This window comes from Festucalex cinctus, chromosome 1 (genome assembly GCF_051991245.1).
Source record: "Festucalex cinctus isolate MCC-2025b chromosome 1, RoL_Fcin_1.0, whole genome shotgun sequence".
Taxonomy (NCBI): Eukaryota; Metazoa; Chordata; class Actinopteri; order Syngnathiformes; family Syngnathidae; genus Festucalex; species Festucalex cinctus.
Genome location: NC_135411.1, coordinates 1,893,138 through 1,908,639, shown reverse-complemented (window position 1 = coordinate 1,908,639; position 15,502 = coordinate 1,893,138). Strand labels below are relative to the sequence as shown.

General features: G+C 48.6%; 3 protein-coding genes across 7 annotated transcripts; 2 read left to right on the top strand and 1 right to left on the bottom strand.

Moving 5' to 3' along the window:
• Positions 1–253: 253 nt before the first annotated feature.
• Positions 254–8,047, top strand: riok1 (RIO kinase 1 (yeast)). Of its 2 annotated transcripts, none has more exons than XM_077511739.1 (17): positions 254–493; positions 2,044–2,224; positions 2,292–2,373; positions 2,440–2,509; positions 2,895–2,937; positions 3,004–3,096; positions 3,173–3,285; positions 3,344–3,424; positions 4,256–4,342; positions 4,425–4,562; positions 4,988–5,091; positions 5,242–5,348; positions 5,420–5,485; positions 5,548–5,652; positions 5,723–5,776; positions 5,914–6,054; positions 7,760–8,047. In XM_077511739.1, exons 1-17 carry the CDS (start codon positions 435–437, stop codon positions 7,868–7,870), a joined length of 1,635 nt encoding a protein of 544 aa, XP_077367865.1. In that variant the 5' UTR covers positions 254–434; the 3' UTR covers positions 7,871–8,047. The 2 variants fall into 2 exon arrangements, with proteins under 2 accessions (XP_077367865.1, XP_077367867.1); XM_077511741.1 differs by having other exon boundaries at positions 493–612.
• Positions 5,853–11,069, top strand: LOC144012825 (inositol monophosphatase 1-like). Of its 4 annotated transcripts, none has more exons than XM_077511748.1 (8): positions 5,853–5,856; positions 8,594–8,666; positions 8,752–8,891; positions 9,580–9,684; positions 9,759–9,913; positions 9,984–10,092; positions 10,159–10,310; positions 10,374–11,069. In XM_077511748.1, exons 2-8 carry the CDS (start codon positions 8,604–8,606, stop codon positions 10,496–10,498), a joined length of 849 nt encoding a protein of 282 aa, XP_077367874.1. In that variant the 5' UTR covers positions 5,853–5,856; positions 8,594–8,603; the 3' UTR covers positions 10,499–11,069. The 4 variants fall into 4 exon arrangements, with proteins under 4 accessions (XP_077367874.1, XP_077367871.1, XP_077367873.1 ...); XM_077511745.1 differs by lacking the exon at positions 5,853–5,856 and adding an exon at positions 8,193–8,308 and having other exon boundaries at positions 8,590–8,666; XM_077511747.1 differs by lacking the exon at positions 5,853–5,856 and adding an exon at positions 8,198–8,368.
• A 683-nt stretch (positions 11,070–11,752) lies between these two features.
• c1h7orf25 (chromosome 1 C7orf25 homolog) lies at positions 11,753–15,451 on the bottom strand. The gene is made up of 2 exons (XM_077511743.1): positions 15,294–15,451; positions 11,753–13,382 (listed from the first exon to the last, which is right to left on the bottom strand). Exon 2 carries the CDS (start codon positions 13,375–13,377, stop codon positions 12,139–12,141), a length of 1,239 nt encoding a protein of 412 aa, XP_077367869.1. The 5' UTR covers positions 13,378–13,382; positions 15,294–15,451; the 3' UTR covers positions 11,753–12,138.
• Between the last annotated feature and the right edge of the window lie 51 nt (positions 15,452–15,502).

The following is a 15,502-nucleotide window of genomic DNA, read 5'->3' as shown; positions in this document are numbered from 1 at the left end:
AACAAAAACGGTTCACTGTCCTATAAATAGAACATTAGTACCCTCTACTGGCATTTAGCGGAAAATCCATTGAGTCACGACACAACAACTCACTTGGAACGGAGGTTTTTCATGGTTAAAAAAAGATTTAATAATAAGAATAATAATTATAATTATTATTATCATTATTATTGTTATTATTATTATTATTATTATTATTAATCAACAAGACATTTGCAATCATTTAAAGCTCTTGCCCAACAGGGGGCTGACTTGAGCTGAATGACGACGTACACGACTTTCTCGCGAGCCGTGGTCACGTGTCTGTACAGACCCGGAAGTCAACCGAGCACGCGGCTGCTGTGATCGCGACTGAACACAAGAGAAATAGTCACACTCGATTGACTTTCTGATCGTCGGCACACAAGAGCGCTCGTTGGGCGTTATATGACGTCATGGCGTTGGTGGTCGACTCTGTTCCAGGACAGTTTGATGACGTAGAGGAAGAGGACAGGTAAAGGGCGCGTGCGTGTGTGTTTGAGGTAGTTATGGGCTAGGCGAAGGGTGCCCATAACTGTAATAATAATCTAGGCCATAGATAAACACGTTTGACGTCACACTGATAATGTCAAAGTAGGTTTTATTATGGGCTTCCTGTTGTGTGTATGATTATGAAGGTGCAGTATTTGCTCAAATATCACCAAAAAGTCTGCCAACAAAAGATGAGCTTTGTTGTGGGCATGTTTGGTTTTGTTTTTCTTCGAGGGAAGTTTCCCAACCTAATAATCTCACCAAGGGATCTTTTTCGTTACATGGGGAATAAGCGACGTGCGCATTAAGTTTGCGCATGCGCGAGGGGAAAAACGAGGCTGCCAACTTCTCTATCAATTTGAATGGCGGAGATGAGAGTGGTGACAATCTTTGCCTAACTTTACACTTGAAAGTTTGCAAGTCAACTTCCCCGATATCAGTAAACCGCATGCGATGCATGTTCATAAAAAAACAGCAACTTTCCAGCCGTTGAAACGTTTCCATCAGAGCCGATTCCATCGGATCCAAATTCATTTTCAATGAGCGTTTGGTAGTTTCGCCTACCCACAATGCACCACGCCGCTACCCATAATGCACCTTGAATTCGAGATGCGCACTTCGCATATTGACAATTGGGAACATTTGTGATACAATGCAACGCAAATGCTTCCTGGAAACAAACGGCGTATTTTATGACTTTTGCTGTGAATATCATACAGATTGTCAAATGAAATCTCATCACATTTGGAAAGCAAAATGACATTTTATGACAAGGATACAAAGCCTTTCAACATTTCACCGAATTGGCCGCCATTTTGACTTGGGACGTAAGCTCGGAAGTGGGCGGAGCGTACTGTCTGCTTGAATTTTTATTATCTGCTTGAATTTTTATTATCTGCTTGAATATTTATTATCTGCTTGAATTTTTACTATCTGCTTGAATATTTATTATCTGCTTGAATTTTTACTATCTGTTTGAATTTTTACTATCTGCTTGAATTTTTATTATCTGCTTGAATTTTTATTATCTGTTTGAATTTTTACTATCTGCTTGAATTTTTATTATCTGCTTGAATTTTTATGATCTGCTTGAATTTTTATGATCTGTTTGAATTTTTATGATCTGCTTGAATTTTTTCAAATCATCATCCCCGTCCTGCTGTGGATCTTCAACTTTCACACCTTTTTGGCTGGGAATGTTTTGCTGGGACTGGCAAATCCGGATCTTTTTTTTTTTTTTTTTTAAATTTTGAAATCTTCAAATCTTAAATGGAGCGCCTCGACCCTTCTCCCACAAGCGAGCGCTCACAAATTCACGGCAAAATAATCCTCTTTGATGTTTATTTACTTCATCCCATTTGTTTTTGTTGCCACTCGTAATTCTTGCACTTTTGTTTACAATATTACATTATAAAGTTGCTTCCATTTGCAGGCAATTGACGATGTGAATTGAACAAATGTCAGGTGACGTTAGTCGGCCAATCAGATGTCGGTATCGTCATTCAGCTGCCGTGTTCATGTGATCGTCTGCAGCCAATCGCAAACGTTTGCCGTCCGGCGTGACGACGTCGAGCGAGTCGACCCGCGGCAGAACGACGATGACGACGATGACGACGATGACGATGACGACGATGACGACGATGACGATGAGTGGGCGTGGTCTGCGGGAGGAGGCGACCTGACCAAAAGATACAACAGGAGCGGAGCCGGCCAGGTGAGATGATTGACGGCCGCCGACGGTTTGATTGACAGCCGTCCGTCATCCGACGCTTGTTTGGCAGGCGAACAAACAGACGGCGTCCAATCGCGCGCTGCTTCCGGCGGACAGGTCGCTGAGGAGGTTCGAGCACAAGATCAACCTGGGTAATGACGACGCACCTGCGCGCGCTTGCCAGGTGCGTCGTTGACACGCGTTTGCTGCTTTTGCAGATCAGCTCAACTTGGCCGACTCGGTGGTCAACAAAGTGACCGTCATGCAGAAGCGCAAGGACGCCGACACGTACGTCAACACTTTTGCAACCATTTTTAAAGCTCCCATATTATTTCTTCCACTTTTCCACATCTGAAAATAGTTCTCAATTGTGACAAAAAGGTTGTGTTCCAAGCGGGCTGTTTTCGGGGCAAATAGCTGCACTAGGCCACACCCCTTTCTCGGTGGGGCTGTCAGTTCAGCTGCACGCGCGGCTATGAGGAGCAAAACTGCCAAAATGACAAATATAATACAATATTATACATGAAATACATTTGTATTGAATTTGATATCCATTTTTGCTTGTGGTCATTTATTTACGTATTTGTTTGTTTGCATCGAGCATTTTTCCGCTCGACTTGGTGGACTTTTGTGGCCGTTCGGGTCTGGAAATGACGAGCGTTGTCGCCCGCAGGTGCCGCGTGAAGGACAAATCGGATCGGGCCACCGTGGAGCAGGTAGCGACCGACGGACGAGCGGACGTTTTGGATCGTGGCGTTGACGGCGGCGAGTTTTCGTTCCAGGTTTTGGATCCGCGAACGCGCATGATCCTCTTCAAGATGCTGACTCGCGGGATCATCTCGGAAATCAACGGCTGCATCAGCACCGGCAAAGAGGTGAGCCGGTCGCTTGCGCTTTGACCTGCGGGCGGCAAGCCCCGCCCCCCCTCAACGCCGCTCCGCCTCCCGGCAGGCCAACGTCTACCACGCCGTCACGGCGGGCGGAGACGGCCGAGCCGTCAAAATCTACAAGACGTCCATCCTGCACTTCAAGGACCGCGACAAATACGTCAGCGGCGAGTTCAGGTGACGTCCGTCCGTCCGTCCGTCCGATGGCGCTGCTTGACCGGCGCTCGGATTTTAGGTTCCGACGCGGCTACTGCAAAGGCAACCCCAGGAAGATGGTGCGCACTTGGGCCGAGAAGGAGATGCGGAACCTCATCAGGTGAGCCGACTTCCGCTTTGCGTCTTTCAACATGTCTGCCGTCCGTCCGTCCGTCCGTCCCAATCGCTCGACTTGAAGTCGTCGCTTGCTCGGCTGTCGGAGTTCACTTGACAATTGTTACAATAAAGTCCGAAATCACAAATGAATCCGTAACGTTGAATAAAAAGTCAATCGGCAATTTTAGTTGACACTCCATTTTCTTCATTATTTGTTATTTTGACAAGAAATTTGAATTGAGTCATAATTTAGTCATCTGCTTGTATTTCAGTTTGAATCCAATCTTAGTAAAAAAAAACAGCAATTTTAGGCGACTAAGTTGTTAGAATAAATTAATAAAATAAATACAATTAAATAAAAAATCAAAGAATAATACATTTTAGTTGACTAAATTGACAGTTTATTCTTTACTATAATTTTGACAAGAAATTTGAATTGAGTTTTCGTCTTTTGACTAAAATTCAGTCATAATTTAGTCATCTGCTTGTATTTCAGTTTGAATCCAATCTTTGTTAAAAAAAACTAAAAAAAACAGAGCAATTTTCGGCGACTAAATTGTTAGAATAAATTAATAAAAAAGAAAATCAACGAATCAAAAAAAATAAATAAAATGAAATACAAAGAAATAAGTTGACTAAATTGACCGTTTTGTCTCTTTTCTTTTTGATGTATTATAAGACAAAAATTCAAGTTTTAGTCATCTGCTTGTATTTCAGTTTGAATCCAATTTTGGTTGACTAAATTGGCAGTTGAGTCCCAATTTCTGATTTGATTCTTTTAAAAAGTTTTTGTTTGATTTTGATTGCGTCGAGTAAGTCGTGCGAACGTTGTCAGGTTGCAGACCGCCGGCATCCCGAGTCCGGAGCCGCTGCTGCTGCGGAGTCACGTGCTGCTCATGAGCTTCATCGGGAAAGAACACACGTGAGAACGAAGGAAAACGAAGGAAATCGAACGTGGTCGTCTTCACGTCTGGCGGCTGATTGCTGTTTGCGTTTGGACGCAGGCCGGCGCCGCTGCTGAAGAACGCCGTCCTGTCCGACTGGAAGGCCCGCCGGCTCTACCTGCAGGTGGTCCACAACATGAGGACCATGTTCCACCGGGCCAGACTGGTCCACGCCGACCTCAGCGAGTTCAACATGCTGTAAGGGCGCCAGTGGGCGGGGCTACCTCACAACTTTCACAACTTGACATTTGAAATGGAGTCAGTTTGCAATCCTTTTCAAGGTTTAGTGATTTCACAAATGCTCACTTTCAGTATTATATATATTTTTTTTCAATGTGTAAACACAATATTTTGAAAACATCATGATAGTGATGTCATCTGAAGGCCCTTTTCTATTGGCTGTTGCGAGATGACGTCACATTTTCAAACGTCCTCATTTTGAAATAAATCGACTAACAATCACATTTCAAATCATCGCCGAAGGCTCGTGGATTCAATTCAGGCGAAAAACGAGGACATTTTTGCTGCCGTTAGTTAGTTTTGGAAACAACCAAATTTTAAATTTTTTGAGTTTGTATTTTTTTGTTGGTCGAGTTGGTGTGGATGATGGCGGTTTCTTGCAGGTATCACCACGGCGACGCTTACATCATCGACGTGTCGCAGTCGGTGGAACACGACCACCCGCACGCGCTGCACTTCCTGCGCAAAGACTGCGCCAACGTCAACGGTGAGGGAGGGGCGGGGCTTCAACGCCATCCTTTGCAAACTTTTTGCACCGGAAAATGATCCCAAAGATCGTCCGCGTCCTTCTCAGATGTCGCGACCGAACGTTTCCATCGCAATGCGAACAAACGTCGTCGTCTTTTTTGCCTTTCAGAGTTCTTCGGGAAACGCGGCGTGGCGGTGATGACGCTCCGAGAGCTTTTTGACTTTGTCACCGACCCGTCCATCACCCGCGACAACATGGACCAGTACTTGGAGAAGGTGCGTCCGTGCCGCCGCCGACCTCTGACCTTTCCTCGCCGCCGGCCTAACGGAGCGCCTCTGCCGCGCAGATGATGGCGGCGGCCGCCCGGCGGACGTCGGCGGAGCGTTTGGATCGCCACCGAGTGGACGAGGAGGTGAGAGACGGCGAGCGGCGAAGCTTTTCGTGCGTCTGGCTGACCTCTGACCCCGCCGGCAGGTCTTCAAGAAGGCCTTCATCCCGCGGACGCTCAGCGACGTCAGCCACTACGAGCGGGACGTCGACCTGGTCGGGACGGAGGAGGCGGAGTCGGCCGGCGACAACGTGAGTCGGCCGACGGCGACCGACGGCCCAAATGTCGAGGTCAACTTTTTGCCCGTCCGTCCGTCCGCAGGTTCTGTATCAGACGCTGACGGGCCTGAAGAAGGACCTTTCCGGCGCTCGGATGGTATGCTAGCTAGCAACGTTTCCTTGGCTAACGCTGGCTCGCTGTCACCAAATGGAAAGGCGGCCATTTTGTTGACACGCGCGCACCAGCAACAAAATGAAAATGGCCACAAAACAAACAAATATGTCCGTCTTCAGGTTCCGGCTCTGCTGGAGGACGAAGCTGCTTCGTCATCGTCATCGGAAGATGAAGATGATGAAGATGAAGATGATGAAGACGAAGGCGAGGCCGCTCGCCCGCCACCTGGCGGCAACGCTGACGACACCTTGGACAAAAAGGTGCTTTTGTTCATGAGCCAGCCGGAAAGTCCAAACTCACGACTCGTCGTTTCCTTGGCAACCAAACAAAAATCATTTGCTCAATGCGCATTTTCCACCCGACTCGTGCTGCCTTCATGTGGCATCGGAATTATCATGTCATCGCGCATGTCGAGTAGAAAATTGCACGTGCGTGTCGTATTTTTGAGTCTTTTTTTTTTCTTTTCTCTCTTTAGCTCTAACAACAAACGCAGATGAATTGAAGTGGATGTTAATGAGGACTTTGCGAGTGCTCGGTCGTCGTTCCCACAACACGTGAAACTCGAGACCAAACGAAAATCTGAATCGGAATAAACAAGAAGTGGGACTCAAATCAGTGTGACCAGACCAAAACAAAAAGACAAAAAACTCGTTTCATTTCCTCAAGACGAGAGGAAAATGATCCGATTTTGTCAAACGTCTGCTAATCATGTGACCCGCAGTGACACGCCCCCGCCTGCTTGCGAGTGCAACATGCTAAAAAAAAAACCCCCAAAAAGTCAATTGTAGTATAAACGCAGCATGAATGCAACGCTTGAAAAATAATAAAATAATAAAAAAAGTTGTTTTTGCTCAAAAAGATGAGACAACATTTGATTGTCTTTTGATCCAAAATGATCTGCTGACAAAAAATATGAACGGCGTCAAATGATTGTCCTGACGAAAATGTGGACACTTTTTGTTGACGAAAAGTAGACCAATCAAATGTTTTCTTTTTGTGTCATATTGAACAAGTTTGTTGTTCTATGATTTCAAATAATAATAATGAAAGAAACTGTAGCTTGAAGTTGTGAGTCAAGTAACGAGCTTGACGAGGACAAGTTGCATTGCTCATCTGAGGACTGCTTGTCAACGTCCAAATTGATTCAGTTTCGATTGTGGGCGGTTGATTAATCAGTCGCACTTTACAATTGATGTGATTTTTGGACTTTACAGACTTTTCATCTCTTTGATGTGGATCCATTTGCTGCTTTGCGATGCGGCCGTCAATGTTGTCGCCGTTCAGTCGCGGCGTTGACGTTCCGTTCCGCTAGCATGCTAGCATACATACAGCTAGCATGATGTCGCTACAATCACGGAGGAAATGAAGGCAACATTTAGCCCCATTGAAACGCGGCCCAACGGAACGTTTTTCTTTTCCATTTCATTCCATCTTGACCGTACTCGTACTTCAAAACAACACTTTTTTGTTTTTGTTTTCCTAAAAGTGTGTTTATTTTTTTAAAGCAGCAGCCTTCCGCGCAGTAACAGCGAAAATGTGTACGAGTTCCGTCTTGGCGACGACAGGAAACAAGTGACGGACGCGCGTGACATCACATCCTGCAGACAGAGGGCGGGAAATTGGAAGGCTTCGTAAATAATATTGGCCGAGGCTTGCAGGAGCCCGATTCAGCGACCAATTACAAGACGTTTTACTCATAAATGGTTACATGAAAAGGCTATTTTTAAGATATTTGGCGGGGGAAATCCTCCATACAGTAAGTAGCTTTAATGTAAATATCTAATATGATATGAAGGCGTCGCTTTGATTGTGCTGTTGCTTGCGCCATTTTTTATTTTTTTCCCTCCATATTGGCAACGCAATGTTTTGTATATCAGCAGTGACGTTGCGGCTCGCGTTTTCGCACCCTGGACCGAATGGACGGCGCAACAAAATGGCGTCTCATTAGATTTCTGCTCGTTTCAGGAGAAGAAGAAGCTGGCCAAAGAAGCTCAGCGAGAAAAGAGGAAGTCGAAAGTTCCCAAGCACGTGAAGAAGAGGAAAGAAAAAGTGGCCAAGACCAAGAAGGGAAGATGAGCCGACGTGCGTCTGCTCGCTTCTGGGGCCAACATTTGCGCACGTCTCCTTTGGCAGACGGCGAAAATGAAAAGAAACGGCGGCCATATTGGTCGGATGCTTGGAGGAGGAGCTTGAGCTTGATGAAAGATGACACCAAAAAGAATGTTGTGACAATAAAAAGAACCTTTTTGTGTTCCTCTCTGCTTTTTCTGACAATCCACTTGATCATTTTTCCTAATCATCCTTTTGTGTTGATGGGGAAAATGTTGCCGTATTCAATAAAAGAAGCGTCAATCTGCGGCTGTCCCGGTGTGACCAGCAGAGGGCGCTGGCGGCGGATGTGCAGATGAAAGAAGAAGACACCCGGAAGTGAGCGCCGTCGTTGATCCGCAGCGAGTCAAGATCAAATCCAGCCTCATTTCGTCCTTTCGTTTTGTTTTTCTTCAAGTTGACAGCGTAAGTTGGTCACGGTCAACTTTGAAAGAATTTGTTGTTTCAACTGGAAGCTTAAGACAGGTGACGTTCTTATGAAATCCTCTTTTGCGTGAGTTCTTCGTCCTTGATATGAAAAGATTTTGCCGTGACGCAATTGATGCGTCCGACACGTCACACGCGCTGAAATGTGGCCGATTTGTAGCCGTTGGAGAAGAATAGCGAGTTGAATCGAGCGGTTGACACCACCTAGCGTCGATGTGTTGCCACTGCAGCTGCTATTTCCTTCTTGTGTTGTCTCGCAGTCCGTCCGTCCGTCATGGAGGACATTTGGCAGAGCGCCATGGATCACGCCGTGGCCGTGGCGCGAAAAGCCGGACAGGTGCGCGCTCGTGGACGTCGGCCGGTCCCTCCCGTCACGTGACGTCACGTGACGTCACCGTCTGCTGTCACGCTCGTTCGTTCAGGTGGTGCGCGAGGCGGCGGGCGTCGTGCGGGCGGACGCGGTGATGGTGAAGAGTTCGCCCATCGACCTGGTGACGCAAACGGACCAGCAGGTGGAGAAGCTCATCATCGGCGCGCTCAAGAGCCAATTCCCAACGCACTGGTACGCATGCGCGCATCATCAAGCCTTGGGACTTGACTGGGCTCACTTTCGATCTTGGGGATTCGATTTCGTGCTGGAAATGTGACAAAAGACAACAACAAAAAACAATGTTTGCTTCCTTGAATTTTGAGAAAACAAAGTCTAAATGACTAAAAATAAAAAGAAATCCTGAGCGTTCCTGTGCATTTCGGCCTCTGGGGGGCAGTGTGGTGCCATGCACCCATTTGAGCTACATGCTTCACTTGTTTCGATTTTTTTCATGGAGCTAGTTTGAATTCATTTTCAGGGTGGTTTTGTTGGTTTTTCTTCCTTTTACTTCATAAATGCTTAGTTTCGTTTTTGTTTTGTTTTACATTTTTTGTTGTCACTTGTGTACAATATTCCAAAATCACCAGACGAGTGATGTCATGGGAAATGTAACTTTTCAAAGTATCGGCAAAGGCCGATTTCGTGACCAAAGATGAAAACATTTTTGCTCTCATGACATTTGAGACGTTTTGGAGTTTTGTTTTTCAAAAGTGTTTTTGTTTTTATTTGACTTTGTTCATGAAATTTGTTTTCTTTCACTAAAATAAGTTTGCTCGTGGTGACTTTTTTTTTTTTAATTTTGGAGCAAAATGAAATTTGAAATGAAGGAGAGCTCACGTTTTTTTGAAATTGATTTGGTGAAGGCAAATGTTTTTGTCAGCTTCATCGGCGAGGAATCGGTGTCGGCGGGAGACGATTGCTCGCTGACGTGCGCTCCCACGTGGATCATCGACCCCATCGACGGCACCACCAACTTTGTTCACACGTGAAGTTCATCCGCCGCCGTCTGCCGGCTGCCGTCTGACCGACTCATCCGACCGTGCGTCCGTCTGTCCGCAGGTTCCCCTTCGTGGCCGTTTCCATCGGCTTTGCCGTCGACAAGCAGGTGGAGTTCGGCGTGGTGTACAGTTGCCTGCGTGACGAGATGTTCACGGCGCGGCGGGGGAAGGGCGCCTTCTGCGACGGACGCCCGCTGCGCGTCTCCCCTCGGAAAGGTCGGCCCGCCTCGCCCCGCCCTCCCTTCGGCAAACAGGAAGTGACCTCACCTGACTTCCGTCCCGCCAGACATCCGTCAGGCCGTCGTCGCCACCGAGTTCGGCTCCAACCGAGACGCCGCCGCGCTGGACAAGATCTTCGCCAGCCTCCGGAGGGTTGTCGACATTCCCGTGCACGGGTACCGCCAAAGCGCCGCCGCCGCCAAAGCTCACCCGGCGTGACGTGACGTCGCCGTCTGTCGCAGGGTGCGCGGCGCCGGGAGCGCCGCCATCAACATGTGCCTGGTGGCGTCGGGCTGCGTGGAGGCGTACTACGAGATCGGCATCCACGTGTGGGACGTCGCCGCCGGCTCGCTGATCGTCTCCGAGGCCGGCGGCGTCCTCATGGACGTCCAGGGTGAGATCGCCGCCGCCGTCGTCGTCGTCGTGGCGACGCCGCGCTCACCTTTTTGTGCGGCAGGGGGCCCGCTGGACTTGATGTCGCGCCGCGTTTTGGCCACCAACAACCGCAACATCGCCGAGCGGCTGGTCCGAGAAATCGACGCCTTCAGCGTGCGGCGAGACGACGACCACGCCTCCTCCTGATGGCCGCGGCGAGATGAGACGAGACCACTCACCCGTATACACGCGCCAGTGCCCGCCCTTGAAGTCACGGGGCGGCCATCTTGCTCCTCCCACCGTTGCCAGATCCGCGATGTACGTTTACGCCACCTGGTAGAAAACTGCAGGCGGGTGTTGTGTCTTACTGATCCCGATTTTTTAGCAAGTAAAATCAATAATAACAATTGATGGCTCGCTTCCTTCTGCTGCATTGGAGGATGGTCAGAAGAAACAAAACAATGTATCACCAGCCGCCATTTTGGCGACTTGCCGCGACTTGCCGCCATCCTCCAAAGCAACTTCAGATTTGCCAGAGGAAGATTTTGTTGAATTACAATTTGAAAATGGACGAACCAGCAGTAAGCGCATCAATTCCGCGTGTATTTCAGCATTACGTCTTTATCATATTTCTTTCATCTTATGTTTACAAGTATATGGGCTCACTTGCTATGTTATTTTGTGTTCTGTGCAAATGTTTGTTGGTTTGACCCAAAAAATGAATTTTGAGCACAATAACATTTCTTGAGAATAAACTGTCAGCTATTGAAAACAACAAGTGGGTGTCCGTGCGCCATTTGGCCACTTGGGGGCAGTGTGGTGCCGTGCATCGTCCACGGAGAAGAACGTTGCGATGGAATTCGATTGAACGGAAATCGTTTCTCACAAATTGATCACTACCCAAGGAGATGCTAACTGCCTGTTAGCATTTGCATGGGATTCTCCATTCTCTTTAGCATTAGCACTAGGCTAGCATGGATGTTATGATTCTTGTGTGTTGAATTTGACAGTCAACTCAACTAAAAATTGGCACTCACAATCATTATTTGCTCCAAGCTCAAGCTGCCTTCAGGCGAGCAGTTTTCTTCGTTTGTTACTTTGAAACATCAAGTGGCCAAAATGGAATTTGATTCATGGATTTCATATTGGCATCAATATTTTGCCGACTCCAAATGTCGCAATCGGGAAAAATTGTGTGTGTGGAAATTGGATCGATTTGATGTGTTGGATTTTGAGAAATGCCGCAAACGAGAACATGACGCAACAATTGTTGCGTCATCGTCACAAACTCGTCATCGATTGATTGCTCGCAGCTGACAAACGTTGCCCACAAAAATGGAGCAAAAAACCTTTTGGACTTCTCACTCGTGTTTGCGTCAAGTTCAAGCGTTGGTTGACTTGTGAGCAAAAGTGCTTCATCTTCATCATCATCATCATCTGGAAATATTTCAACACAAAAACTTTTGCTCCCGTTCAACATCGTGGATTTTATTTTGGAACGAAAATTTTTCTCAGTAAGTCACAATTTCCCATCACCAGTTTGACAATACACCTGTGCGCTACTCATGTTGCCCTTGGGGCCAACTAGCATACGTTGGCACCTTTCTTTTGGACAACGCACATTCCTCATGGCAAAGAGAAGCTCCCTCCTAAGGCGGGGAAAACAAAAAAAAAACACTTTTTTTTCATTTTTTTTTTTTAACTCAACTTTGCGGCCTGCTTCAACATCCCTTCAAAACAAAACAAAAAAGCGCCGACCGACAGCCAGTACGAGCACTTGCGGAAAGCTCGATTGCCTTTCACCAAACAGCGGTAAGGCGAAGGGGGCGTGTCCTCCGGCAAGGCGGTCAGGGGGCGTGGTCTTGGGGCGGGATGGGCGTGGCCCTCCACTCCTTGCCCTCGGTGAGCGCCCGCGGCTGGTGCAGGAAGACGGCGAAGCGCACGCCCTGGTCGGCCGCCGCCCGGACGAAGCGGGCGTTGGCCGTGACGGTGACGGCGCGCAGCCGGTCGCCCGTGCCGAAGATGAGCAGCGAGCGGCGGCTGACCTTGGCGCTGGGCCGCAGCGCCAGCGCCCGCTCCGACGGCGCGTCCGCCACCTGCCGCAGGCGCGCCAGCAGCCGCTCGGCGCGCTCCTTCTCGCCGGGCCCGCCCAGCGTGTCCAGGATCAGGCGGAAGTCGGACACGGCGGCTTGGCAGGCCAGCAGCTCCTTGCCCGCCATGAAGGCGTCCAGCGGCGGCAGGACGGGCCGCCGGCGCTCCTGCGCCGCCTGCTCCGTCAGCACCGGCTCGCGGAAGGCCAGCCGGCAGCCGCCGTGGCACAGCGACGACACGTAGGCGATGAGCGTGGTGATGTCCAGGTTGAGGCGGGCGGCGGGGAGCGCCACGGCGGCAGCGCCGATGGCGGCCTCGGGTTCGAGCTCCTCCTCCTCCTCGGGTTCGAGCTCCTCCTCGTCCTCCTCGTCCTCCTCGTCCTCCTCGTCCGTGTCATCGCCGCCCTCCGCCGGCGCCGCGTCCACCGCCACGATGTCGCCGCGGACGGCCACGCCCATCTCCTCCAGGTGGCGCGCCATGGGGCCCGACACGCCGTTGTAGAAGGCGAAGAGCACGCGCGGGTTCCGGTACTGGACCGGGTGCTGGCGGCTGGCGCTCAGGTACTCGCGCGCCTGCCCCACCACGCTCTTGGCGCCAAAGCGGCCGCGCCCCCGCCAGATGTTGTGCAGCGCCTCGGCCTTGCGGCCCACCGCCTTGACCCAGGTGCGCCCGCCCTCGGCCACCACGTCCACCGTCAGCGCGCGGCGCTGGCCGTCGGCGCGGCGGTACGGGAAGACGCGCAGCACGGCCAGCACGTCGGGCAGGCCGGCCGCCGAGTCCAGCACGGCCGTCAGGTGCGTCAGGTTGCTGCTGCGCAGGTGCGACTCCTTGACCGGCAGCTCGCCGGCCCGCGCCCGCCGCAGGAAGCGCAGCTCGGCGCGCAGCCTGCCCAGCAGCTTGCCGCGGCCTTCCACGCCGACGCCCATCTGCTGGCCGCGCTGGCACAGGGCCTCGGCCGCGCCCAGTCGCTCCGCTAGCGCCGCCTGCAGGGACATCCCACCTGCAAGCGCAAGCGGCCACAAGTTAGTCGGCCTTGCTTTGGGATTTTCACTTTTTAGCTCACCCCAAAAACGTACAAATACGTTCTATTAAGTGTCCTTTTCGACGGGTTCTTTTTCTAAGTCTTTGATGCGGACTCTCAACTGAAGGTTGAAGAAATGGTGGCAGGTGGCCATGTTGAAAAAAATCTCAATTGTAAATCAATTTGTGAATCATGATGAAACTTTGCTGCGAAATGAAAACAGGTAGAAATAAAAACAAAAAAAATTTGTTCTCATGAAAGAAGAGCCTCCAATTTTTCTTTTGGCTTTGGTGGCAATAAAACGGAAAATTGTGTGGCCCTTGCAAAACGAGTCCAAATCCAGCCAAACAGCGAAGCGGGTTGCTTCACTCAAAATGGCCGCCAGTCAATCAGTTCAATGGTTTTCCGGGTGATTCACTTTTAGTTCTTGACTCGCTGAACAATTTCCAGCAGTAAAAAATTCAGATTTGCTTGATCATTAATGTGGTTATTTTTCTTGTGCAATCAAGACCTTGAAAAAGTCTTTTTTTTCTACTTGCTGAGAAAGTCAGTCACGGCCAATCAGGGCTCACCTGGTGATGTCATCATCGCTCGACAGCAAGTAGAAAAAGGAAACTTTATTTTCATAAAACAACAATTTCAAAATGCCTTCCTAAGTTTCAGAATTTGAAGTTGTCTATTAATTCTTTAATAAAGTTGACAAGAAAACAAGACATGCGGTGAAAAATCTTGGCCAATTATCTTTTATTGACCTTCATTGATTATTTTTTGTGTTATTTTGTTTGTTTTCATTTTTTACTTTATTTTTTCATTTCATGTCAAATTGTTCATTGATTTCTGTTCTCGATACTATGAATGTAAATAAGATGGAAACTTCCAATTGATGTTTGTTATGTTGTCAACGTTAAAAGTTTCAAAAGAAAAGCAAAAAAAAAAAAAAAAATGCGTCCTTATTCTGGCGGTTCATATCAAATAAATCACATTTAAAATCTTCCCCCAAAGGGAAATTAATGAATAATTACATGAATTAACAAAGACTAAATCGGACATATTTATAGTTGGTTTTGTAAACATCAAATGTAGTTTTCGTTTTTGAAAAAGCATTTTGGGGTTTTTGATTTTATTCATGAAATGGTTTTTTGAATTTGACTCAAATAATCTTGAAGAGGACATGGAAGGCTCCCAAATCCTTCAAATGGCTGACAAGTGGCCGTCCTGCGCCATTTTCACATTGTCCGCATTACACGTGAATAACATCCAAAAAAATAATAATTGTCCAAGCTGTCACGTGTCAATTTGAGCTCCAGCATGCTCAAGTCAGGAATATTTCTCGGACCTGATTTCATCGATGGACAAACTCGGTCCTCGAGGTGTCGCTGGTTCCCCTCTTCCGACACAAGCTGATCACATCAATCGGGCGTGTCGGAGAAAGGAAACGTGCAGGATTGCGGTGTTCTTCTGTGACGTCAGCACACCTGGCAACAGCGCCGTTCCTTACTGCGCATGCGCACAAGTGCGAGGTACGTCAGCAAGTTGAACGGCTGCGTGCCGTTTTGTCGAGGACGCCAAACATTGAAATAGTGACATCATAGCGCAAGGAAAGCACGTGACGTCACGCTAAATCGTCGAGATCCGATTTCAATCTTTCGCGTCCACAGGTAGGAAACAAACGTGAAAACTATTCCTGACTTGGGCCCGCGCGCATGCTCAGTAGCGCAAACACCGGAACTGAAGGGACAACGCGGATCATTCGGACAACAAACACAAGTGGGACTTGAGTCGTCCTCGTTCAACGTCATCGATCCGTTTCTTCCCATTTACTGGGTTCAGCCAAGCGACTAAAACGGACGCGAAAAGAAGAGAAGAGAAAAGAAAGGAAGGGAGACTCACTCGGTACGACGACGGCTGTTGACTTGCGCTGCTGACTGTTATGCTAGCCAACTACTTCCGCCTTCGCCAGGAACCAGCGCGATATGACGAAGAGGCAGGCCACGCCCCCTTCGTCACAAAGGTACCTTTTTTGGACTCCCAAAGCTGGAAAAGTCCAAATCGTCAGAACAGAAGACGCCCGCAAAATCCAGAAAGACACAAAATTAAAT

Bases quoted from the DNA above. Each gene is read 5' to 3' on its own strand.
- riok1 (XM_077511739.1), top strand. From the start codon at position 435: ATGGCGTTGGTGGTCGACTCTGTTCCAGGACAGTTTGATGACGTAGAG. The intron at 4,563-4,987 runs GTAAGGGCGCCA...GGTTTCTTGCAG, and splicing joins CTCAGCGAGTTCAACATGCT to GTATCACCACGGCGACGCTT. The intron at 5,349-5,419 runs GTGCGTCCGTGC...TCTGCCGCGCAG, and splicing joins TGGACCAGTACTTGGAGAAG to ATGATGGCGGCGGCCGCCCG.
- LOC144012825 (XM_077511748.1), top strand. From the start codon at position 8,604: ATGGAGGACATTTGGCAGAGCGCCATGGATCACGCCGTGGCCGTGGCG. The intron at 8,667-8,751 runs GTGCGCGCTCGT...TCGTTCGTTCAG, and splicing joins TGGCGCGAAAAGCCGGACAG to GTGGTGCGCGAGGCGGCGGG. The intron at 9,685-9,758 runs GTGAAGTTCATC...GTCTGTCCGCAG, and splicing joins ACCACCAACTTTGTTCACAC to GTTCCCCTTCGTGGCCGTTT.
- c1h7orf25 (XM_077511743.1), bottom strand. From the start codon at position 13,377: ATGTCCCTGCAGGCGGCGCTAGCGGAGCGACTGGGCGCGGCCGAGGCC.